The 27,592-nt window shown below is 40.2% G+C and overlaps 1 protein-coding gene across 1 annotated transcript; it reads right to left on the bottom strand.

Annotated features, from left to right (window-relative positions):
* Window positions 1-772: 772 nt before the first annotated feature.
* On the bottom strand, window positions 773-24,496 carry tm9sf4 (transmembrane 9 superfamily protein member 4). The gene is made up of 18 exons (XM_061074179.1): window positions 24,475-24,496; window positions 18,373-18,483; window positions 16,691-16,790; window positions 16,384-16,540; window positions 15,761-15,911; window positions 15,089-15,212; window positions 14,839-14,960; window positions 14,514-14,625; window positions 13,550-13,620; window positions 12,783-12,915; window positions 12,423-12,504; window positions 12,231-12,306; window positions 10,612-10,695; window positions 10,106-10,281; window positions 9,911-9,974; window positions 8,157-8,276; window positions 7,417-7,506; window positions 773-3,785 (listed from the first exon to the last, which is right to left on the bottom strand). The coding sequence occupies exons 1-18, from the start codon at window positions 24,490-24,492 to the stop codon at window positions 3,636-3,638; spliced, it is 1,941 nt and encodes a 646-aa protein (XP_060930162.1). The 5' UTR covers window positions 24,493-24,496; the 3' UTR covers window positions 773-3,635.
* Between the last annotated feature and the right edge of the window lie 3,096 nt (window positions 24,497-27,592).

Here is a 27,592-nt window from a genome sequence, read left to right as displayed (position 1 = left end):
CAGTTTTCACCTCCATGGAAACAGGTGAAGTTGTGCCAGTAAGTAAGTATTGTATAACCTACCTGTTAGCAGCCTCTTGACCTCAACCCATGAATGTATACAAATCTGGATGACATGTTAATCCAAAGCCAAAACACTTGGTATAGGTATAGTTCAATGAAAAATGAAAATGCAATCATCATCTACTCACCACTATACCAAAACACACAAGCCCAGACATTGATATTTAACTCTCAACAGCATAATTTACACCATGTTTAGCCTAAATGTCCACTGCTATCTTCCTACTAGGTGCATTCACGGAACCTCAAACACACTATTTCAACTAGTGTAGCTACTACCAGTGGACATTTAGGTTTTATAAATGGTGTGAATGGCGTTGTTTCGAGTTGAATATAAATGTCGGAGGCTCGCGGACACTTGGATGCCAACACATGAGATATGTTTTTTTTGTTGTTTTATTGCGTCTGAAGGACTCACCATTGACTTCACTTGTATCGGATTTGGCTGCTACAAAGTCTGAATTAAAACACTTCGGTGAACTATCCTTTTAATCGCCCTCGGGGACTCTCTGCGGTATAGTTCATAAATCCTTTCTATGTTAATGCATGGGACATGAACCAAACTAAAAGGTCAAAGTACACGTCTAATACATTTAGTTTCTGTCATTTTGGTTCTAAAATTAACCAAGACCAGTCACTCCATTTTGTCCATGTGGGAACTCTGCTTTGGTGCCCCTTTATGCAAATAAAACCACCCCACAACAGAAAGCTCTTCTTCATATTCAACTTGTCATTACTTTATTGTTTTTGTCATTGTACATTTTGTTATTGTACATTCTGTAAAAGCAACACAGAGAGAAGTAACAGAAACAGGTTCCTTTCAAAGTCATCATGAGCTTCATGCTTTTGGCCAAAAAACGATGATAGGAATCATTATAGAGCGCCACAAACAGCCAAACGCAAACAAATACAAAGCCATGTTCTATTATTTACATCGTAAACCCCTCGATCATACATACGTACGCATGACTCGGGCAACGTTAAAGTCTGTCTGTAAAAAAAGTCTCCCCTGTCTTGTGCACTTCCAACAGCAGGAGAGTCGCGTCTGCCAAAAACAGCAGCTCGATTGTCAGAGCTCAGTGACTCTGACAGAACACAGAGGGTGGACCAGTGGTACAGAGGTGATGCTGTCGGATGGCGCAGGAAGTCATGGTCGTTACAGGAATGCGCTCATTTGAGTAGAGGCTGGTGTGTCTCGAAGCAAGTGGCAGGGGTAACTTAAATATTTTTGGCAACGTCTCGCTCTCTTCAAGCCGCTCGTTAGGTGTTAATGACAGGGGGAGAGGGCTCGGGGGGGTGAGGCATTCATTCGTTCTTTGTTTTAGCCCTGGAGAATCAGGGTGGATGCAGGCACCTGTTCCTTCTCTGTAAAGCCTCACGACGACATGTCACCTTTACTTCTGTGCAAAAACACCTGCCACCAGTATATTGAAAAAACTAACAAAAAATAGATCGAGTGAAGCTTCAACTCTTCACTGAGATAGTCTGATGGTCTCCATGAAGACTGTGATAAAGTCCAATAAATGGTGAGGGGCTCAGGGACTACATTTTAAAGATGCATTTGTTTAGAAGGAGCGACGCTTGATAAAAAAATGTACTTCCCGGGTCTGTGTTAACATTCAGTCTTTAGAGTATTCTCTTTGAATAAGCACTGACATCTTGGCCCCTAACAACAACTAGTAACCTGCAACAGTGAGCCAGTGAACTGCAGGACCCGTCTCACCTGTTAGCAGAGACAGACTCCAGATTTACAGAGTAGTGGAATTCAACTCGTCAAGAGAAAATCTATTTGACATTTCTCCAAAATACACTTCTTGCAAAGAGTTACATGAGAAGACTGGTGTCACTCTCATGCTAAAAATGAAGCTAGTCAACAGCAGATCAGCTTAGCTTAGCATTAAGGCTGCGAAGAGGTCAACTAGCCTGGCTCTGTCTAGCATCTTCAAACTTTCCTAATTTAAATGAAAACCATCTTCTCAGTCACTGAGCAGAGCCGAGACATGACAAAATACATCTGGACAGATTAAACAAGAGATAGAACATTCTTTTTTAAATTGGTTAGCATTTGCACTACCAGTGATTGGATTTTGTTGCTTTTGAACAGCCTAGATGAGCTGTTCCGCCCATCTCCAGTCTTTATGCTAAACTCTGCTAAGCTGACAGATTGATTGCCAATGACAAACCGTAACTAGAGCAGCTTGTAAAGTCACATTTTATCAGGCGCCACACATTTGAAGTCTTTCAGCTGAAAAATAAAGAAAAAGTGCAAGATGCAAGGATGAGTTATGGATATTAACAAAGACCTCGGCTGTACAACGCTGACGAGAACACGGACGATAACATTTCATAGCTCATCTCATGACACCAGAGCACTGTCAGAATCCGTCTGCCGTCACTGGTAGACACACACAGGTGATCTCGCTGTCGGTTACACACAAAATGCCTCGAACGGCAGTTTCAAACATGAATTTTCCCGACAAAGCTTTGTAACAGGCACCACAGCCAGCCATTCTGCACTTCTCTCCTTTGCTGCATAGTTCAGCAGGCATCCAGCGATGCTCAGGGTACAGACGGACCGCTTCAATGAGCGTTCTGCACGTTACAACTGCAAAAGATTCAAACTCGGCTTTGTGTGGTAGACTTTCTATCCCAACAGTTTACTGCTCCTCGTCGTTGCCGTGTCAACCGCAGCTTTTTCTGTTCTCCCAATCCAGTGGCTTCAATTTGCTGCTTCAGAGCATTGGCTTCAGAGCTGTTGTGTATCATTTAAACAATGGACCAGTATTTTGACTTTAATTAAAGACCCTTTGATTTGGAGGAAGAAGCTAATATTTGATTACAGAGGTGGGTAACATGGTCACACCAGGACATGGAAATTGAAGTAAAAAATAAAAGAACATTTAATTTATCCTTCCTTGAGTTACAAGGTAGGACTCCCCAGCACAATTGTGTCATCTATATGATTAAGACACAACAAAGTTAACACCATAACCACAATTACACTCTCCGATCCTTCCATTATCTATCCATTCTCCTCCACCAAGTCACATTTGAATCAGTGGAAAAAGCAAAGACAAATTGTATGTGAAGACAGGAGATGACGATGGCAATGAGAAAGTAAGTCAGAGATAAATTCTGGGATGGCAAAAATAAGAAACCCGGATAAGTTAGAGTCACAAAACGAAAAGACGGGACGAAAATGTGCAGAAACCAACGTTAGACAAGCTTTGGCCCACTGTGTTGTGTGCAAGGTGAAACAGCAGAAGACATAAACTGTCGCATCAGAGGAGAATCGCCTCTGAGCCTCTGTCCTGGAGAGAGGAGGGTGAGAGAAGCGAGGGAGGGGGGAGAGAGAGAGAGACAGCTGGTTTAGCTCTGCCACATGCTGTTCTTCCCCGTGACACCAGTGGGTTGGGCTGTTGCACCATGAAAACACCCATCTTGTTCCCTATTAACACAAGTCAGTGCTTGTTCGACATGAATGATAAAAATATATATTAAAAAAAACTAAACAAAAAGGAAATGTGACAAAATTAAACAAAACCCCCAAAAAACAGCAGCGGTGGTAACGGCTCAGTCGATCTTGACTGCAGCGTAGATTTTCCTGATGAACATGTAGGCTGCGTAGAAACCAATCGTGCCTGTGAGCAGCCAGAAGGACAGCACCATCAGGGCCGTGTAGCCGAAGTACAAGAGAGAGGGGATGAACTCCACAATGTCCAGCTGGAAGGGAATAAATAGAGGAGGAGTTCATTCTTAAGGGTTTCTTTTGATCACTTTTATACATTTTGTGTAACATGTGTAAAAATACAATTCTGTATGTCCCTTCACGAGCACTCTGAGAATCTGTAGCCTCCGTCGCTACCTGAGGAGTCAAAGATGTCTGTAGAGATTGATGCAGCAAGTTCAAAAAGTTTGGCCGGTGCGCGACCAGCCAAAATGAAATTGTGCTGCAGCCTTTGCAAGAAATTTCATTGTTTCCGTTGGCACTTCCCGATACGCACAAAGGCTGTAACGGGAAGTACACACTTGGCTCAAGTTGGAAAGGGATGGGTGAAGTTAGGTTTAAGTTTTTAGTTGGCTGCAATCTGCAACCTCACCTCTAGATGTCACATGTAGATGTCAAATTTATCTTTATCTAAAAATCTGAAAATAAATGCTGACCAGAAGTATCTGTGCAGTTTTCACATTCATTGGCAATAGTAAAGTTTTCTTTTAATTTCACCTTTATCTAAGTTTAAGATAACAAGCTCATAGCACGATTTGGTGATATATAGAATTGTTTGTCTATTTAGCACAACAAATTACAAATATTAATTAAAGCCCTCAAAAAGCCAATTCATTTGCCTGAATAATAATAATAATAATAACAAGACATAAAGTTTCCTTTGATCTAGGAAGACTGAAATCAAAGGATTCATGGTCCATGTATGTCCGCGTTACAGAACATCGTGTTTTAATGGCGTGTAATCAAACTTTGACACCACGCCACGGTCACACCGTGTGATTAAAAAAAAATCTGTCAGTCAGTTTTTATCTCCATCTTGTTGTGATGACACTCATCTCAATTTGAAGTTGATCCGATGAAAACCCTGGTACAAGTGTATCAAAGAAAAAATGTGGAATATGGCCAAAATGGCCACTAAATGCAAAATAGCAGGCTTCCTGTTGTGTTTTTCCAATTGCACCAAGAGACTTTTTTGTTTGTCTGGTCATGATACACCTGTATATCGATTTTTGTGAAGATAGGTCAATGGGAACACCTTCTGGGGGTCTCGGGGGGTCTCGGGGGGCACCGTTGAGCCATTTTGCGACGCCCATTGAAAATTCCTTCAGAATATGTAAATTTTCACCACTTTCAAACTTTCTGCAAATTTTGGTAAGAAGTTGAGCATGTTAAAGCCCTCAAAAAGCCATTTCATTTGCCTGAATAATAATAATAATAAATAAAATTTTTAGGGCTGCAAAGCAGCACTGGGTGGGCCCGAGCACATCCATTTTGAAGCGTTGCATGCTTTTTGTCTGAAAAAAACAAAAATAACCAGTTCTGAGAGAGAGAGAGACGTAACCTTTGCAAGACATAAAGTTTCCTTTGATCTAGGAAGACTGAAATCAAAGGATTCATGGTCCATGTTTGTCCGCGTTACAGAACATCGTGTTTTAATGGCGTGTAATCAAACTTTGACACCACGCCACGGTCACACCGTGTGATTAAAAAAAAATCTGTCAGTCAGTTTTTATCTCCATCTTGTTGTGATGACACTCATCTCAATTTGAAGTTGATCCGATGAAAACCCTGGTACAAGTGTATCAAAGAAAAAATGTGGAATATGGCCAAAATGGCCACTAAATGCAAAATAGCAGGCTTCCTGTTGTGTTTTTCCAATTGCACCAAGAGACTTTTTTGTTTGTCTGGTCATGATACACCTGTATATCGATTTTTGTGAAGATAGGTCAATGGGAACACCTTCCGGGGGTCTCGGGCTGTCTCGGGGGGCACCGTTGAGTCATTTTGCGACGCCCATTGAAAATTCCTTCAGAATACGTAAATTTTCACCACTTTCTAACTTTCTGCAAATTTTGGTAAGAAGTTGAGCATGTTAAAGCCCTCAAAAAGCCAATTCATTTGCCTGAATAATAATAATAATAATAATAATAATAATAATACATTTTCACCACTTTAATAAAATTTTTAGGGCTGCAAAGCAGCACTGGGTGGGCCCGAGCACATCCATTTTGAAGCGTTGCATGCTTTTTGTCTGAAAAAACAAAAATAACCAGTTCTGAGAGAGAGAGAGACGTAACCTTTGCAAGACATAAAGTTTCCTTTGATCTAGGAAGACTGAAATCAAAGGATTCATGGTCCATGTATGTCCGCGTTACAGAACATCGTGTTTTAATGGCGTGTAATCAAACTTTGACACCACGCCACGGTCACACCGTGTGATTAAAAAAAAATCTGTCAGTCAGTTTTTATCTCCATCTTGTCGTGATGACACTCATCTCAATTTGAAGTTGATCCGATGAAAACCCTGGTACAAGTGTATCAAAGAAAAAATGTGGAATATGGCCAAAATGGCCACTAAATGCAAAATAGCAGGCTTCCTGTTGTGTTTTTCCAATTGCACCAAGAGACTTTTTTGTTTGTCTGGTCATGATACACCTGTATATCGATTTTTGTGAAGATAGGTCAATGGGAACACCTTCCGGGGGTCTCGGGCTGTCTCGGGGGGCACCGTTGAGCCATTTTGCGACGCCCATTGAAAATTCCTTCAGAATATGTAAATTTTCACCACTTTCTAACTTTCTGCAAATTTTGGTAAGAAGTTGAGCATGTTAAAGCCCTCAAAAAGCCAATTCATTTGCCTGAATAATAATAATAATAATAATAATCCTTACAATTTCAATAGGGTCTCACCAGACACCTTTGATGTCTGTGCTCGGGCCCTAATGAGAGAGAGAGAGACGTAACCTTTGCAAGACATTAAGTTTCCTTTGATCTAGGAAGACTGAAATCAAAGGATTCATGGTCCATGTATGTCCGCGTTACAGAACATCATGTTTTAATGGTGTGTAATCAAACTTTGACGCCACGCCACGGTCACACTGTGTGATTAAAAAAAAATCCGTCAGTCAGTTTTTATCTCCATCTTGTCGTGATGACACTCATCTCAATTTGAAGTTGATCCGATGAAAACCCTGGTACAAGTGTATCAAAGAAAAAATGTGGAATATGGCCAAAATGGCCACTAAATGCAATATAGCAGGCTTCCTGTTTTTCCAATTGCACCCAGAGACTTTTTTGTTTGTCTGGTCATGATACACCTGTATATCGATTTTTGTGAAGATAGGTCAATGGGAACACCTTCCGGGGGTCTTGGGCTGTCTCGGGGGGCACCGTTGAGCCATTTTGCGACGCTCATTGAAAATTCCTTCAGAATACGTAAATTTTCACCACTTTCTAACTTTCTGCAAATTTTGGTAAGAAGTTGAGCATGTTAAAGCCCTCAAAAAGCCAATTCATTTGCCTGAATAATAATAATAATAATAATCCTTACAATTTCAATAGGGTCTCACCAGACACCTTTGATGTCTGTGCTCGGGCCCTAATAAACAGTGCAAGGGGAGGCAAAACCCCAGTTGGCCTATTTTGAAGCCTCAACCTAATTAAAGTTAAAACTTCATCAAAAGTTGACATGCAGAAAATAATGATAGTCAAACACAATGTCATAATATAAGAACGAAGACCATTTAAAGACTCAGGCCAAACATTAAAGGTCCTGCTGAAACAATGAGGGTTAGGACATTGATGTAATCAGCTGCATTGCAATCAAACATGTGTTTTACTCTTTACCTTGTTGACAAAGTAGAACACAGCGTAAACAAGGACGTAGAAAGCTGAGCCTCCTGAAACCAGAAAAGTCCTCCACCACCACCGGTAGTCCTGATTGTGAGGAGAGATGGAGACAACACAGCACACAGGTGCTTTAGATATGGTTCAGATAGCACCAGGAGAGCTGTGTACTGCAGAATAATGTTAGCAAAACAAACTGTTTTATGGATTTCTTGGTAAAGTTGTAAAATAGCGATATGCCATCAACAGGGACACATTTTGGGGAGCTGGTTATGAGAAATACGTCAACCGTTTTTCCCTCCTAAAGCAAAAACAATTATTCTATACTATGTACGTACACTATGCTCTTTACCTAAACCTCAGTATTTGTACCTTTTCAAAGTCACTACACATATTTGCTAGACATGAGAGCTGTTGTTTTTTCAAGAGAAGTAAAACAACACAAATATGTTGTTAATTTAGATGTTAAGTGTTTTATGATAAAAAATAAGGTTCTCATCATCAAATGTTCATTTTGAACAAACATTGTTACATTATGGTTTTTTTTCAGACATGCAGTGTTGCTAGGCGAGCCACTGTTCTTAAATCTGTTCATAGTGAGTCTTTTAGAGTTAGCCTTTGTTTTAGAGTCTACACCAGTCTTCAGTAACTCCCACTGGTCAAACTAGGCAAACAAAAGGCTATACATTTAATACTTCATCCATTAAATGAATGGTGTTGGTAAACCCAGCTGAACTCACCTCTGCACAGAGCTGGAAATAAACCATGACGATGCTGATCTGAGAGCAGGACACCACCAAAATGATGAACACCAGGAACAGGAAGCCGAAAAGATAATAGAACTGATTCTCCCAGATGGCCTGTAGGGGGCGACAAACAGACACACACAAATTAATAATGACATTTCAGTGAACATGTGGTTTAAGAGTATATTTTATTTTTTACAGTGATGATATATACTGTAAAAACTAAATATATACATATATGGTTTAGATTATGATTCTACCTCTATCTCTGTATTTGTTATTTTCATGTTGGTGTCAGAGCTGCCTCAACAATCACTAGTTCTCGACGTGAGAACTCGCTGCAGTTCTCTCCATCTAATGCTGGAGAGATTTCTAAAACAATACCCTGGATTTCAAGAAGCCAGCATAGATCAATGGCTGAGAAAGCATATGGAGAGGGACAGGTAGACAGAAAGACAGAAAGAAGGACAGCAGTGCCACTGGCTGGAAAGCTGACTGACTTTGTGCAGGGGAAATATCCATACACAAATATACTGCCTCCTTCCCCTTCATTAACACGTGTGATCTAAAAGGTTACATTGTCTGTAGTCAACAGAGCATCATGGTGGTGACGCAATGTGGCCCGAGAAAAAGAGGAAGAAGTGGAGAGTGAGGAAGAGGAGAATGTAATACTAGTTGAAAATAAATTTGAAAGGTTCTGTATCTTAATCATGAGTCATGACCTTTGCCTTTAATGGATGTCTTCACTTTTTTTAGTTATAAGCCTGTTCATTATCTGTGTAGTAACCATCTCCCTGCAAGCGTTCTAAAATCTCTCCACTGGAGGCGCCTTTTGCAGATGAAGACAAACAAAAGATGATATCAGAGCAGTGAAATATGTGAAATGTTTTGATTCCGCCTTCAAAGAATTGGAATTGAGAATCATTAAGAACCTGAATTGATAAGCAAAATCTGAATCGTTAAAGTTCAAACAATACCCAACCCAACTTGTTGGTAACAGTCTGTCCTTAAATTTTGGGAATCAGCTGTTGTGATGTAAAACCAAAATGTGCCTGCGTGTTTCACCATTAAAGCCAGTATTGCAAAATCCACGTCACGACAGAGCATGACTGTGAGAAGAGAAATCCTTGTTTACTTTCGGTTTCTGATCAACTCATAAGCAGTTGACCCTTATTCACCTTTACTGAGTTAATAGTATAATAAGGACATGAAGACTGTGTACTTGAACCAAGACAATATGACTGTTTACTTTTTCACAACTTCACTCCCAAAACAGAACAACTTCCTTTGGTGACGTTAACAATTAAAGTCCCAAACAGATACACTGCTTATGATAACAGGAAACAAAAATTCACTGACCAATCTTCGACAATATGGCAACTTAAGAGAATAACTTACGAAAATTACTTTTAAATAGCCAAATGTTATGCTAAAAATTGATCGTGGAAACCGTGACATTTCCTCTGAAAATTACCATGGCACCAACATTTCATATCGGCCATCCCCAACTGGCACACACATGCCCAGTGTATGTAAGTGGTTACATTCTTTTTCAGGCTTACTGATATGGACAGGGATTTAAATAGATTCAGGGCAGATACACTCATGTGAACAAAGATTGTTTTAGTTTGAAAACTTTTCATCTATGTCACGTGACTGACGCACAGAAATTCACACACCAACATGTGTGCAGAACTGTCAGCTGGTTTAGAACTGATCACAACAAGGAGCAAAGCAGCTGTACTCACACTGAAAATGAAGAAGAGCTCGATGAACATAGCCCCGAATGGCAGGATCCCAGCCATCAGGATTCTAGGGCAAAAAGAAGAGTTTCTATATCACAAGACAGCACGCCTCAAGTTGAATGTTCAAACCCCTTCAACATAACCATCCCAGTAACTGATACAATATTAAGATCAGACCTAGATTGCTTAAACACTCACCCAACAAACTTGTTCATGTACCAGCGCTGCTCTGGGACCTGCCGAGGGATCTGATTGGTGCGTACCGGGTTATCGTATGGCTGTTTGCGAAAGCCAAAGTAGTAGCCCAGGTAGACCAAGGGCATGGAGATACCGAACCACATGCACAGTAGAGCCAGCATTGTGGTGAAGGGAACCTGATGAGGCAAGAGAAGAGAAAGGACCATGTTTAACAATTCATGACACTGTACTGATTCGCAGTACAATGCTCTTCATTTGGATTTAATCAGATAATAGCTCAGAGGATGTTATGTGTCGTAACTCTTCTACTCTTCTCAACTTTTATTTCTGTTTTTGAACTCTAATATACCTACACAAACCATTTAAACATGCTTAAGTTGATTGAGGGAAAATCGTTCCCCTTAACAAAGTGATTAGGTTGGTTATTAAAATCCAGTAATTAACCACCTGGTAGTTGTTTCCTTATTTGCAATGACTGCACAGTGTTTGTGAGGCATGAGACTCACCGCTCCAGAGGAGTGTTCTCCCCAGATGAAACAGTTGAGGATGAAGCAAATTCCAAAAACCACTGCAGGATACAAAGTCGCCGTCTGCAAATGAGAGAGAAGAAGATGAGCTCAACCTCTTAGTTTACAGTGACACCAATGGGACAATGCTCCTTCATTTACAGGTACAAATTGTCAAACAAACATTGGGTTTGCATTGAAAAATAACTGAATATATTAACTCAGGACGACTTCTTTACTTTAAAATTCTCTACTTGATTTTAAGGACAGAAGTAGCCTGGCATTGTCATATCTCCCACATTAGAGTTGATTGGAGTATATTCCATAGCTTGTTTAGGTGGCTCAGTGCTGGCTTAATAAACTTGCCACATAAAAACTGTTTAAAAGCACAGTTCAGCAGCTTTCTGTTGATATGTTTAAGAAATGGATCAGTACCTACTATAATGGTCCTGCTTTGACTTCAATTTGGTCTTTTCTTTACTATAATTAGTTAACTGTTGCTAGGGCAGTTAGGGCTGTCAGTTTTTCCAAAAACCAGGATGAAATAAAGTTGACATAACACATTATTTGTTCAAGGATATGCCTCCCCAGACCGCCAGTGATCCACCGCCAAACCAGTCAGGCTGTATGATGTAACAGGCAGCAAAACGTTCACAGCTTCTTTCACACACCACATGTGCTCAGTATGAACCTGCGCTCGTCTGTGAAGAGAACAGGGCATCAGAGTCGGACCTGCCGATTCTGGTGTTCTCTGGCAAATGCCAAACGAGCTGCACAATGCTGGGCTGTGTGCACAGGTCCCACCCTCATGGAGTTTGTTTTGAACAATTTGGTCAGAGACATGCACACCAGTAGCTTGCTGGAGGTCATTTTGTCGGGCTCTGGCAGTGCTTCATGAGACTGAGCTGGGAGACACAGCAAACCTTCTTGCAACCTCACGTATGGACGTGTTATTCTGGAAGAGCTGGTCTACCTGTGCAACCTGATTGGGCTGCAGCTACCGCCTCATGCTACCATAGTGACAAGGACAAACAGGAAGGATAATTAGAGAGCTTCTATCTGTGGCCACCAGATGCAGAAACCATTCCCATTTAGGGGGTTGACCTGCTTTAGGCTCTCCGTTGCACCTGTTGTCACTTTCATTTGCACCAAAGCAAGTGAAATAAATTCACATAACTTGTGCTTCTTAAATGGATAGATTGATAAACCTGAAGTTTAACTGACTTGGTATTATTCTGTGATGATTATGTTTTCCCTTAATTTCTTTGATCATTGTATTTCCACACACACAACTTCTCTGATGCTCATGATCGTCTGGACAGGATGACTGCGGCCAGCGGGTCCACCTGGATACTGTGCAGGCTACAATCAGTTTTTCCACACAAGTCTTAGTGCCTCAATGTTGAGAGCAACAAAATAATCTAATTAATAAAATAACATTGATTTTAAAATGAATTATTATAATTTTTTAGGGTGGGGTCAGATCACCCTCTTTTTGGGGGAACTCCAGCTGCCAAAATAAATCCTATATACACTGCATTACTCAAGTTCATTATTATTTTAATTATGAGAGATATTTGTTTCTTTTACATTATGGGCTTGATTTATTACAGACTTACACAAAAAGCTCCTTTCTTCCACCGATGACCCTTCAGTGTGCGGTACAGTCTTCCAGCAAAGAAACCACCAAACACACTGGAGGAAACACATGCACAAGAAGAAGCAGTGTACAGTTAAAGAAATGCACTATTTAAATAGGTACATATTTGGGAATTTCTTCATGGCTGATGAGAGATAAATGGGTCTCTTACCCCATGAACATGAAGAGGAAGCAAGCAGTGGTCATCAAAGCCCCTCTGCTGGATGGAGACAACATGCCCAACATGGCAACGACTGTGACACAGAGGAGAAAATGGGAGTTGATGAATGTTTCATGAGATTACCTAGATCTTATTTTTCAACAGCTACTTGCTCCTGCAACTCAAGATAAGAATGGAGGTTTAACCAGGAGAGGTTGATTCCTGAAACTGAAGTGAACAGTAGAGAGGACTCTTCACACTCTTTGAGTTGTTTGAATTACAACCACAGAGTGATGTTAATTTAACCTCATGAACGATGAATGAGGTGCACGTCATTATCTGTTAAGTAACCAATGATAGAGAAACACTTACAGATGACGATGAGGATCATGCAGAAGAGCTGGATCCCCGAGCCCAGCAGAGAGCTGAGGATCATAGGATACTGAGGCGGCCTGAATACGTCACCGTGGACGTTCTTCCATCCCGACTCCTCCATAGTGTCCTCCTGGTAAGGGGGCAGAGAAATGAGATGAAGTGCCTGGAACATACCGATCTGATAAACAAGACCTTAGAACTGATTTCAGCAAAACTAAAATCAGTTGACAATAATCAGATTTATCACAGGATAGATGTCACTTCTCAAGTTGTACTGAGCACAAAATGTTGACGAGTCATTTTTCAGGATATTTAAATGAAGCCTCATAAACTCTGGAGCAAATCAAACAAACACCAAGTTACTTAATGAGCGGATCAGGTCCTGATAACTAGTGATGAGTGTTTATTAGTTCAACTAAGAGCAGAGTGGAGGAGGACACAGAAAGTCCAGCTTGGTACAAACCAACTGCAGCTTGTTGCTGATCACTGAGCAGCTGTGACCAGAGAAACTCTGTGTTTCACTGTTCTTCTACAAAGTCACTGACCGGCTGCTTCACGTGAACAAGCTCTGATCTTACTGCGTGTGTCGCTATGAGCAAGTGAGTGGGTGCGGGTATGGGAACATGGAGCGGGTCATTCTACGTACCCGTTAACGCTTTAATTTTGACAGCTCTAACATATATATATTGGACTTTAGTAATATTGTTACTGAAAAACATTATATCATTGTTCCTTTTTTACAGACCAAGTGGGTATTTACTTACTATGTCATCTTCTCTGTTGTAGTTAGCGATGTCCTTCCTCAAGGTCCTGATAATGATCATACTCAGGATACCTGAGAGAAAAAAAAAAGGTGTCGTTCAGCAAGAAAAATTGAAACAGCAATAGTTCACATGCTGTCAAAAAACGAGTATATATTTTTAAATGTATGGCATAATCAGGTTGGCTAGTAATGGGCTATGTGTAATATGGATAACTAGTGCAGTGCCTGTTTGTAATGTGCCGGTTTAGAATGAGCTGATCTCTTGTTAATGCTCTGGAGCTTCTTCAGAATTATTCCTTGTCATTACTGAGTCCTCTTCAAACAGTTCTACAATATACTGTCACTTTTTATTTGTGTGTATTTTATCTGCAATGAAGATTTTATAGTCAATGTTTTTCATAAAACAAAACTGAATATGCTTTATTACTGTTCATTTGTGTGGTTTATATCTGAGTTTGAATGATTCATGAACTGTTATTATTTTTTTCATACATGGCATATCAGCTATTTCTGAGTCTGTAGAGAAACCGACTCAGAACTAGCAATTCAGCTCAATATAAAGCATATAGGCAACAAAACAAACTTTGTGCTTTTACTTTGTAGACAAATTGCTGTATGTATGTTGCCACCATGATGAGGATCAGAACCTGTGACATGTCTGTCAGTCCAATATGGTTAAATTAAACAAATCAAACATCAAATGATCATGTGCGATATCTTCAAGGTTAATGAAATAATCCAAATGAATTACATTCTTTGGTACTTCAAAAGATTATGTCACTTATTACAAAAGTGACATGACATTTTATTCAGTAACAGATAAAATGAAATAGTAATCTGTGCAGGATAAAATATAGATCTATAGATATAATGGACTTACATACACTCACAGGCTTAAAGGGTCCATGTGCCCAATGACTTTCAGTGATGTACTATGTTGAGACATTTAAGAGTTGAGAAAGTACCAGAAAGGAAGAAGACGACCACCACAGAGTTGACAATGGAGAACCAGTGAATCTGGACATCACTCATGGTCAAGTAAGTGTCCCATCGAGACGCCCACTTCACCTCGCTCTCCTGCGCACAGGAAACAAGAGGCTCAGTAGTTCCTCCACCACACTTTATTTAACTCCAAATCCTAGAATAGTCAACAACTTGAAAAAATGCCTAAACTTTATCATCTGATCTCGACTTTGGTAATAATTGTCCTATTACTTTTGTTTTCGGAATTTATTTGGATTCAGATTGGTCTGACTCCTGGTTAGTGACAATTTGTGCAGCATCACTGACCTCCCAGTGGACAGAGTAGGTGAAGAGAACCTCGTTCTCCTTGGTTGGGTCAACCTCCTGGGGTGCCGAGCCACTGGCCTCTGGCAAGGTGCAAGTCTTGTCTTTTTCCTCTGCTTTCAGATCTGAGGATGAATAAATACATAACAAGTGATTACAATATTTACTTTACTGGCCACTTTGGAGACAACATGTGTGTCTTCTTTTGATGCGAGGAGTCAGAATGGTCAGGTCAGAATGTGCTGACACTTACCTTCCACTTTTACACTTTGGGGTACAACCTCAAACCGCACGACCCTGTAGTCGTGAATATCCCCCTCTTCCAGCTTCTCCCGGTGGAAGTACAGGATGAAGGACAGGTGGTTGTGTAGATAAAACTGTTAGGGAGAAAAAAGAAAGTCCAAGACAAAATTTAGTATCCTAAGATTTTCCAGGATCTTCTCGAAATGTAGGAGTTAACCTTTAGCCTCTGAACATGTAGTTGTGAAAATGTGTTTCTCTATCACATATGTTAATGAATTAAAACATTACTAAAATTATGCAACAATCAAAGTTAAAGTTTGGATAAAAAAAGTATTCAGTGATATCGGTTAAAATTTTTATTCTCAAATCACGTGATGGAATGAATGGTTTGATCAGATATGACCAAAAGCGAACTGAAGAGTTTCAAAGAAATTTAATTAATGTAACAAAGTCCAGTTGACCTGTTTTTAGCACTTGGAGTGTGCCTGGATGACTGAGAATCTCCACAGACAAAATAAAAATACTCATCACTTTATTTAAATATAGGACAAGTAGGACACAAACACTCATAATAAGAGCAGTGAAGGTCAGCAATGCGAGAGATAACATGCGAACACAATCTTTAACTGGAGTCCTGCACTCTCCGCCTTCTCTCCACCTCACAATGCTATACAAAATCTACCTTGTTGTTGTCCACAAAGCCCAGTCTGTAGCCATGTTCAAACTGGACATCTTTCACCACATCCTCTCTTCTCTTCTGCTCCTCTTCACCTCCTGCCTCTCTGTTTGGGTAGAACTCTAACCTGGTGGCAACTGGCAGGTTATCTGCAATACTGAAAAGCAAAGGGAGGGGCTCAATAAGTTTGCATAATGAACACAAAAAAACACAAATGCTAGAGAACCCAGGCATACGCTGCAAAGTGTCCTATGCAGTAGCTTCAGCTTATGTTTGAAGTGACTTAAGTAAAAAATCCCTGTAGTCACTGAAAAAAACAATGCGGCAAGTGAAGTCACTAAAGCTGCTTACAGACATGCACTGGAATCTGCAGTTCCTCCGTATTTTCTCTGGAGGAGGTGCATGTGTATAAAGTCTGCAGAAACGACAGACTTCTCACTCTAACACAAGTGTCAGAGTGAGAAGTCTGTCGTTTCTGCAGACTTTATCCACCTGTGCATTCATATTAGTGAAAGGGGTATGATGGCTTTGTCCACTCCTGTGCAACCTTTAAAGGATAAGCATTAGAGATACTGAATGGGTGTAATGCATGGAACTCTCCACAATAACAACAGTGAAGACATACTCACAGGTGAACGTAATACTCCTCCTGGATTCGCTCAGCAATCAGCTTGCTCTCTTTGACGCTGAGGACTTTCTTGCTGCACATCATCTCACATTTCTTGTCTTTGTTCATCTCAACATTGTAAAGACTGTTTACAATACGGTCCCCGCGTAACACCTCACCTACAAGAAGAAAACAGTAAAAAAAAATGCTGAGTATATATATATATTAAACATTTGTTTTTGTCTAACTCTAGCATTTTAAGATAACATTGAAAACAATAACGTATAATGAGGTGTAAACAACACCCATGTCTGCAGCAGTCGACTTACCCAGGTTCTCTCCCTTGTAGAAAACAGATTCTGGCTTACAGAAAGGGAGTGAGTAGTATTCGTAAGGAAGCTGGGTCCGGGAGCTGGTCAGCTTCACTGCCTGAAAAACAAATCATCTGACAGACTAAGTCGGTCACAGATACTGCATTGTTATATGCAAAACTACTAGATCTGAATTTCCCTGGTAACTGATTGTAAACACAATCAATGGTAATTAAAACTATCTGCCTGTTAATAACCTGAAACAAGTACTGGTAACTTCACAATTACAGTGAAGCCTGGCAAAATAAATATTTTGGTTTGAATATAAAGTTTTATGTTAATGTTTGTGTTAAATGTTGTTACTTATTTTTAATTTAATTTTGCAGTTAAACAAACAAACAACAACAAAAAATAAGACTGGGTTTAAGTTTAACCACTGGCTGCCCATTATTAGGAGGACTAGACAGTAGACAGCCATTTCTTTGTGAATGCTGAAAGACAAAAGCCAGGGGTACGGCTCATATGTGCTTTCCTGTCTATCCTGTTTTGCTTGTGTCAAACCAAGTCTGGTATTTCTTTGTTTAGGTTCAGTGTTTCAGTTGTGGGGAAGCCTGGTCTGGACTGACATCTACCATTTTAGGCTCCACACTCTGGATATATCATTATATTGATTTGATTCTGTGCTCATCTTAGTGGTTTGAGAAGTGGCTGGGGTTTGTTTGGGTGTGTCGTGCTTGTGTGCTTCTTCGATGAGTGATGGCAGTTCGACCTAAAAACATTCTCCAGAATTTGATTTCTCCACATGGGCCCATGTAGCGTGAGATGTCACCAAAACTCAATAAATATGTTGCTTGTTGGACTAGGCCTGTCACGATAAGTCGTGTTCATTCCTTCAACTCAATTAAAAAATGGCACAGACTCTGCCGGAAATACCAAGCGGACCAATCACAGCTTATGTGGTCTGCATCGCCTGGACACATATTTACATTTTTGGGGAGTTGCACATTAGGGTACAGCGCATGGTACACGTCTACATGTAGGCTACGGCGTAGCGCCGACGTAGAATCATGAATTGGCCTTCAGCAATAAATCATCTGGTGGAATGTTTATTCCCCGATTTCCCGAAGGCAGATGCCATTGTACGCCGGACTGACTAACCGACCTGACTATCAACGGTACTGTGAGTGCCCTGTGCATATCGTATATACAAACACTGTTTTATTAAACTGCTACAAGGAGGCTTCCCTTTTGATTTACTTTCCTGAGTTGTTGGAGTGGACTATTTTTGTTGTGTTTGTTTCTGCCTTGATTTAATTGGACTGAACTGAATTGTATCTTGCTTGTGGGGAAGACTGAAATGGACTTTCTACATACAAGGATTGAACTCTTGTATGTACACAAAAAGGTCTTAAAATGACAATTTGTTAGACCATATATTTTCATCTATACAGCTCTTGTTAATGTGTAAAAAGATAGCGGGAACACAAAACAGACTAAAAAGCAATAATGCATACTTTCACGGTCTAGACAAAACGGATGCAACTAAAAAAAGTTACCACTCGATGTATTTGAGCAGGACATTGGCTTGGTTAAACACAGTACCGTTATGATTTAAGGCACTGGTGGCAACCAATCAACAACCATATCACAAGGGTACCAGCTAATCTGTGAAATGTTGATCAAATTATTTGGAATCTTACCTTAATATCTACTGTATCACCCTCGTGGAAGTCCCTGGGAGCAACTCCTGGAACATAGAAGGGCCGCACCACGGGCAACAAGGACAACAGCAGCAAGGCCAACCACGTCTCCTGCCAGACACACACAACCAAATATTTTCACCACATAGACGATAACGACATTTAACTCAATAAAAGTGTGTGTGTGTGTCAAAAGTAGCTAGCTGTCTAGATTAAAAATGTATATAAATTGCCTAAAATGCATATCAAAGTATTCACACCACAGTTCCTGGCAAAGGATAACTACATCATGGAGTCAAACAAGTTTCTGAACAAATTAAAGAATCTAAAAGCACTGTCTAAGGAAGAACAAAGGGATATTTGTAAGACATTGACCGAGTATTCCCCTGTACTGCTAGCCTGACGTGGTGATACTCATAATTCTAGTCAGAATATGAGTCTGATACCGCTCCATTGGGCTGTGATTATGGGGCATGTTCAACTGAACCAGGAAAAAAAATGCCTCTTCGCTCAATTGGATAGACCTACAACCAATCAGAGCAACGTAGTATGTGACGTATGTTAAGCGACATTGTGAGTTATTTACTAAGTCAGACAGTCAAGACTTACTCTTACCATTTGTAAGTAGGGCTGTCACGATATCAAAAATTCAGTAGTCGGTGCCAATACCAGTAAAATAACAATTCTCGATGCCAATTTTGATACCACAGTAAAAAAAAAAAAAACACAGCGCGTTTCCTCATTGAGATCTTTATTACAAGATGAACAACTCTTGTGGCAGTTAAACGGAATCTGTTCAATGGTTATACTTGTAAACAAGCGCTGCTGTATTCCTAAGCCCTGCTAAGAGAGCGGCTAGTCGCTGAGAGATAGCTCGATTTGATGGCTCTCGACCTCTCAGTCCGGTTGTTGTCACGCCCTCACTCCCGGAACCCCTCACCCAGACCCGGGTCTGTCCAGGTTCCCTTCTTGGTGAACTGACGGTCCGTGTGCGGACATGGGTGGTTGATTACGTTACTGTTGATCATCTGTCCATCATCGTATAAAGCCTGCCCTGACAATTTGATTGGTCCGAACAGCTTCTTCGGGCATAGTTTCTCCCCAACGGAGCGACTCCAGACAGAACTTCCCGACCTCAAATGTTGTGGGCGGGGCTAAGTTCGTCTGGCACCCAGGCTAACTATAAGCATGTAAATCTGCCAAATGCGGATAATTGGCTGTATCTGTAAGAAACAGGCCACAGCATGTGGACACTGACAAAGCTACAGTTTTCCAAACTGAGAAGGGAGACACTAAGCATCTGTCGCCCAGGTGATTCCGTGATGGCAGCTTTTAGGGGGGAACCTAAAACCTCCACGCCCATGTTTGCCTAAGGCTGTGTGAGAGACAGACTCCTCCCTACGCCTTTCAAAAACATTGTCTGAGGTCAGCAGTGGAGAACCAATGCCAGGAAGAAGATTGTATTTCTGACAGGACAACAATCCCAAAGATAAAGCAGCAGCAGAGCAGCATAAAAGGGTTTGAAAACAACATTAAAAGCCTTAGAGTGACAGAGTCCACAGTTAAATCCAATTCACAATCTAAACTGAGTGATATATGGACTGTACTTATCTGCCTTACTGTTAAACCCTGTTGTAAACAAGGCTGGAGTTAATGCCATAGGTACATTTACAAATAGTAATGAGAAGGGAAGGGAGTTTAATGATCCCAATCATGATATGCCTCCAAGAGATGTGGTTTCAATTAATAACTTTCTATTGTTCCGTGTTAAAAAAAACATTGTAGCCCTGTGGTTTAGTTAGGCCTGTCGCGATATGCAATAAATCAATTAATTGCGCGATAAATTAAAATGAGCGATAATTTTTTGCCAGCTGCAATAAATTCAGGGATTAAAGTTTTCCGTCGCTATGACGGATTTCCGTCAACTCCGCTCGCATAAGGCTAAAAATGAGATCGATGCAGATCCCATCCGGCAGTCGGCCGCGGCTGCCGGTGGACAGACTCTTGTCTCCGCGCTGCCCGCGCCCCGCGTGCGTCAGGGCTCCCGTGCAGGTGTGGGAGGATCTCCTCGCGAGCCCTCTCCCAAGCGCTGGCTGGCCCCCGCCGGGCGCATTTCCTCCGTGGTGCGCCGCGACGGCTCCGGGTCGGCTTGGAAAGGCTCGGGGCGGGAGGAACGGAGACCACGGCGAGAAAGGTTTCACAAAAGCGTTCGGGGGGACGAAGGCGGGAGGAAGCCTGCCTGCGACAGCCCCAGCCGCGGAGACACGGGGGTCTCCGAGCGGTCTGACACAGGGGTCTCCGGAGACACGGGGTCTCAATTGGCTCAGGCACCGAAGTCAGAGTCAGAGTGTGTCTGTTTTGTATTTATTTTTATTTATTCAAGTATAGTGTAAACTTTTGTTAACAGTTCATATATTATTCATAGTTTTAAGTTAAAAAGTTTTTGTATTTATTTATATTTATAATCTACTTTAAACAGTTCATATATTTGGCAATAAAACACTTTCCACCGGTGTTCTAGTTTAAATGGGAATCATCGCAACTGGCAATTCGTTGTTGTTATACCAGATGTTGTCGGTCGGTTGCAGACTCGGTCACAGATTTGTCATTTCCATAAAGCGCCTGTGTCTAAGGTGCGGTGATACACTGAAGGTCTCATTGAAATAAATATCAAACAAAAACCCAACGAGAGTTGATACAATGTGTCTGTATCAACATCACATTTAGACAATATAAATCATAAAGGGAAAAAAATAAATACAGTACAAAAACTTGAACAGGATTGGAAACGACATGTAAAGCACTATGAGCTCCTGGCCTGATGACTATGTCATTACGCCACCGAGCCGCTGAGATGATCGCTGCACTTCACCTGAATGAGCGCGTTTTACTTTGTCAGCTGTATAACACCCCCATGTTATCTGGTGATAGTCCCAACAAAGAATAAAACCTGCAGACCTAATAACAGGCTTCACAAAGTGATGCTCATCGTTCGTAGGAGACACAGGGATTTATGAAGAATACTCATGGGTGGCCAGTTCGACGCAAAGAGCTTTCGTTTGACGCTGGTGATCATTACAATGCGCAAACACCAAACATGTGTCATAGGAAAACATCCGTCAGATGTTATGAGTAAAGTTGGCGAAAGTGCTTTTACTGGATGTGTTGCGCTTCATGTGTCCTCCTGTCGCTGCTGGTTAAAGTCAGAAGACATGATTTTCAACCCTTTGATTCACAACATAGAAGTGACCCAGCTCAGTTTATATTTTCTATATCTTTGCAGTGAATGAATTTCATCATTAAGTATTTCATGTATTCCCGTATTAACATGTTTTTGATCATGACAAATCCCTTCACAATCCCCTCATTTTTTTATTACTACCCTTCTAATCCACAACATGGGTCAAAACCCCGTATTAATGAAGTGTTAATTCATGCATTGCTGAGTGTTTCTTTGCTATATTTAATACCCGGAATTTATTTGATATTCCGGGTATTCATTAAATGACTTGTTTGTGATTACCACAAATCATTATTTTCCTTTTCCCTTTCTTACTTTATAAACAAACATAAATTCTGTATTTCTACATCACTTTAACACACATGGGTAAAATATGACCAATACTACGGAACACCTACCATTAATTTCACACAGCTGCCTTTGCACATCTGATGCATGTAAGACTTATTTTACAATCGATTACAAGTGAGAATAGAATATCTCAAATACTAACTAGCCGTTTGCATTAGGGATGTCACGAGAACCGATACCTACGATACCTGTCGATAATAAGATAACAAAACGATGCCGATGCCCAAGTTTTTGAAGTACCGTAGGCACCGTCAGCTTCGATGCCAGCAGCTGTTAGCAACTTAGCATTAGCATCGGTGCTGCGCCAGTCGACGTTTACATTCAGAAAACCAATACGGCAACTGCGGCTGCAGCGTTCGCCCCACCTCGACTTGTTTATTAAAAAGGCACAAAGAGTCGTGTATGGAAGTACTTTGCGTTTGACGCCGGGTTTACACCGGACACGGAAGCAACGCCGCCGCTCCGCGCTAATCCTTAGCGCGCCTGCACATGGTTGTTTACACCGGAAGCTGAAGCGCTAATGGGAGTGGATTGGAGCCAGCTGTTATTTAAGGCTTGGTGCTGCGCTTATGAGTCGCTTTGGCGTCCGGTGTAAACCCGGCGTGAGGCAGGTGACCGTGGCATTATAATTTAATGCATAACGTGTCTCACAACAAAGCGTCACTCACATGCGTCCGCAACTACCGTATAACCCTCAGTATATGCGCAGCGCAAGCACATTGAACTACCGTATATGACATTAACAACATCCAAATAATGCACTTTTTTTTTACCGTGGTATCGAAATTGGCATCGAGAATCGTGTTATTTTACTGGTATTGGCACCGACTACTGAATTTTTGGTATCGTGACACCCCTAGTTTGCATGCTACCTTATTTTCTGGCTAGCTAACCAAAGCTAGATCAAAATAATAGAAAATTTACTTTTGATTTCCTCTATCCAGACTGTTAATATGGCATGTCACAATCATTTCAGACTTGGTTGGTAAAGTGCTTACAGTTGACATGTTCATAAAGATGCTGGATGAAGAACAGGATGAGGAAAATAAGGAAGCAATTTACAGCGTCTCGATTCTGAGTCTGATTCATTGATTGTTTCAAAGCATCAAATTGAAGTTGTGGGTGTGTCATAGAATCCAGCTCTGCTAAATTGAGATGGCTCCTTTGATGACATAGAAGATGAGTCTTCTATGATATATGATGATGTTTTCTTACACTTGACATCTGTTGCACTTCTGTCCGTCCTGGGAGAGGGATCCCTCACATGTGGCTCTCTCTGAGGTTTCTACATATTTTTACCTGTTTAGTAGTTTTTCCTTACTCTTGTTGAGGGTTAAGGACAGAGGATGTCACACAATGTTAAAGCCCTATGAGACGAATTGTGATTTGTGAATGTGAGCTATACAAATAAAACTTGATTGATTGATATCAAAGAAGCCTTCTTCAAAACGACGGAGGAATAATACACTATTAATGAATATAGCAAAGAAACACCCAGCCATCCATGAACTAACACAGGAAAGGAATATGGGTCATTTCTGACCTATGTTGTGCATTAGAAGGGGTTTGCATAGCTGGTGTATCAAATGGTTAAAGTGTGGAGGAGCATTTCCTCTTCCTCCCTGAACATGGTATTGCCATCATAAGGAAACGTACCCAGTGAGTAACCGTCAGGAGGAACCTATCCAGTAAAAGCACGTTCAGCAACTTTAATCACAAAAGCTTCCATCTCGTTGAGGGATGTTTTAATATGACACGTGTTTGGGGTGTGTGCATTTTAATGGTCACCAGCATCAACGTAAGTACTTTGCAATCGTCATCAGCCCAGAAGCTAATACTAATGTCGTTAGTATAATGTCGTTTCGAACCCCGTTCAAGTATTTTGTACTATATTAATTCGTTTACCCATATGATTTATGTTGTTTCATCTTTATTTCAACGACAAATTTAGTAGATCACCGCACTTCAAACACAGGCGCTTGGTGAAAATGACGAATCTACGACTGAGTCTGCAACCGATCAGTAACATCTGGAATAAAGACAACAATTCGCCAGTTGCCATGATCCACAGTTAAACTGGAACACCGGCAACAACCTTAAATCGATGCTGCCTGGTTCCGCTGCTAACAGCTAACGTCAAGCCAAAGTTCAGCGTAGTCAATATGCCCTTGCTGTAGTCTGAATGACAGCCCGAATACTGTGCGTGTGTTCACCCACACTCAGTCCGTGCGCTGCAATAAACTGGACGAACGACGAAATTCAGTGTTTTAACCACGGCTCACTGACATTTAAGCTAGGCAACGTTAGCTAACTTGGCTAACTCCAGCGAGCAGTTAGCCAGATCGTCAACATTCAAACAGCAGAGAACTCGTGTGAACCAGCGAGTAGTGAACGGTTCGGTGTTTACAGACTGTGGGAGAAACCTGATCTGATCCACCACAGCTGAGAGTTACTGGGAACACAGAATCACAAATGTGGAGTTTGAAGGAAAAGAGTTCGCTTTCACTCACCATAGCCGTGGCCGCCATTTTGAATACGTGTCATTAGTGACGTCGAGCGAGGTGTCGGTTTTCGATCAACTCATAATCTTTTTATTTTTTAAGACAAATCGAAAAGTAAAACTATTTTACAAGGTCATACCATTATTGCATTTGATCCTATTTCTAATTCTTAATTGTTGTGTCCCTGTATATTTTGTTGTTTTATGTCCAATTGTTGTTTTATGTTTTATGCACAGAGCACCAACCACACCAAGGCAATTTCCTGTATGTGCAAATATACTTGGCAAATAAAATAATTCTGATTCCGATTTGTTATTTGTCATTTGTCATTTCCATCTATTTAAAAAAAAAAAAAATTCTCCTTCAACTTATTTCTAATTCTTTATACATATAGATTTTTATTTTTTAATCTCTTTGGCTCTTTTTAATCTTTAATTTAACTTGAAAATTGGGCTTTCTGATTTAGATAGATTTCTTTTCCTTTTATTTCTGTGTTTATGAATGTGCCTGTTTGACACCTTCTATCTACTTCTGTGCTTAATGAATAAAACTGCCTTAACTTTTTTTATTTGACGCACCCAAAATGCACCATTTGAATAACAATTAATCATTGCTGGTAGCATAATGATAAAAAATTCTAATTCTCCACAACATTCTTTGAATAACAGTAATTTCTTATTCTATTATATGTATGAATTTATAAAAAATTGTTGCAATTGAATTTCTCAAACGTTTTATTAGAACAGTCATATTGAACTAAGCGTCTAACAAACTTAACAAAGGGTTTTCTATTGATGAAGAAAAAACACAAAAATATTCAGAACCTTACATAGTACATTATGTACAGAGCTGGGATCTGAAGTCACCTATCAACTTTTTGTGTGTCACAGCAACACGTACATTGTTTGTGTTTAATTCAATTTTCGAAAGATGATCATCCCAGCACTGAGTGATTGTGCAACAAATCTTGGCCAATACTATTTACAACAATATGAGAAACACAAACAGTGTAGAAAACAACACAGCATTTACAGTTGAGCTGTTCATTACCTTCCAGATAAAAGGATGTACATTTATCTACTATTTCCACAACCATTATTATTCCAAAACACAAAAAGGATAACATGTATGTATGCATAACACTAACCTTATAACGGGAGAGAAGAAAGAACAATCAAGTGTTAATGTGGCTTCACAGACCCTGTTCTTAAATAACTCTATTTCCTTATATACGCCTATATATAAGGAGCATATAAAATATATTATTAACTTTTTGTCTGCTGAAAAAATCCCTGCAAAAGGCACTATCAAGGAATAATGTGGAATCAAGCTAAAGCATAATGGAAAAATATCTTTGGAAACTAAATGAGGGATTTCAACATACTCGCCATTTGTCTTGCATTTTGTGAAGTCCACAGGTCACAGTATTCACTTTTCTTTCACTTTGTCGAAGACTGTTCAATTTGCAGCTTTGCTTACATTATCAGAGCTGAACACTGCACATATTACTGCACATAATTCACTGTGGACATCTGTGAATTACATGGTTGTACCATGTAGGTGTAAAATGTGTGTTGGAGCAGAACAGCAAAATCCAGTCTTCTGACTGGATTTGTGTACTATGTTGAATTATATCATATATATATATCATGATATATATACGTATCGAGATAGCTGTGCTTTTACAAAAGCATGTACTGGATAGTCTGGCCTTCTACACAGACGTACGATGCTACACAAAAGGTGTTGCAATGCTAGGGACTGCACAAAAATTATACAGTGGTTGAGGTTTGGAAAAATGGGAGAATTGTTAATCAATTTCAATTCAAGGAAGTTTTCAGAATTTTTTTAAAACTGGTGCTGTTTTCTTTTCTTTTCTTTTCGTGTGTTGAAGCTCTGGAGTTTCTTCAGAATTATTCATTGTCATTTGGGGGTTCCTCCTCAAACAATTCTTCAATTCACTGTCACTTTTTATTGTTTGTGTGAAGAGCTTTTTATGAACAGTCTATGGTGGAGAGGGAAGTTAGTAAAGTCTGTGTTAATCTGGTTGTTGTTTATCTGTAGTGAAGATTTTATAGTCAATGTTTTTCATAAAATTAATCAGAAATAGCTCTATTACAGTTCACTTGTGTGGCTTATATAAAAGTTTGAATAATTGACTTAAATGGTGGTATTTGTTCATACATTGCATGTTAGCTATTTCAGATGTCTATTAAACATCCACGCAATCTCCAGACCCAAGTTCACAACTTTTTTAATTAAAAGCTATGCAATTCTGCTCAGTATAAAGCATTGCAGCAATAAAACGAAAAGTTGTGCTTTTACTTTCAAGACAAATTGTCAACCAGGAAGTGATTCTACAAATATTGATGCCTATGGAAATTAAATGAATGCATTTTTTTTAAATATTCGGCCGCCATTCTGTAGTTTATCTGAGGTCGTAGAACTAATGAACATATCGTGTTCAAATTGCATCAAACTTACCACTGCCCATCCTCTGGCAATTTAAAATACAAGTACTCTCAGTATCCCAGTGTTTCTGATATTATTTGTGCAGAGACAGGGCTTATCCAAGCGTATTTAATATTTTCACTTATATACATTGTCCAGACGAGTTGAAATCCCTCTGCCTGGTCACTGTAAGAAGAACATGCTGTTTTGTGAAGTGCTGATTTGCTGAACATCTGGTATGACGTAATGGTACAGTTAACACAGGAAGTGAGTGTGGCTGCTTCAGTAAGAGTGTGTGTGTTAACCGTATGTGGGAGGGAAGTGATGGAGGGGGACATGGCCACAAAGTATGCAAATAGAGATGTGAGATGTGAGAGTTCTTTGTCTGAGTTCCTCTTCGAGTGAACAACTTTTCAGCTGAAACTATGGAGTTCAACAAAACTCCAGCAAACCTGAGGATTAGAGGGTTAACTTCTTATACTGGATTGTATCAACCTAATGAAGATAAAAATTCAGAATATTGGACACAATTTCTTGATGTGGATTATTTGGACTTTGTACGGAGTGATGATTTTCCAACTAGAAATACCACAGTCCGTGGCTAGGGAAGAATCATAGGTATTCCATCCTTAGTCATTCTAGTGTCCAAGGTTGATATCATTAAATTATTTATACA

This window comes from Limanda limanda, chromosome 7 (genome assembly GCF_963576545.1).
Source record: "Limanda limanda chromosome 7, fLimLim1.1, whole genome shotgun sequence".
Lineage (NCBI taxonomy): Eukaryota > Metazoa > Chordata > Actinopteri > Pleuronectiformes > Pleuronectidae > Limanda > Limanda limanda.
The sequence above is the reverse complement of the archived record's forward strand: the minus strand, read 5'-3'. Positions and strand labels throughout refer to the sequence as shown.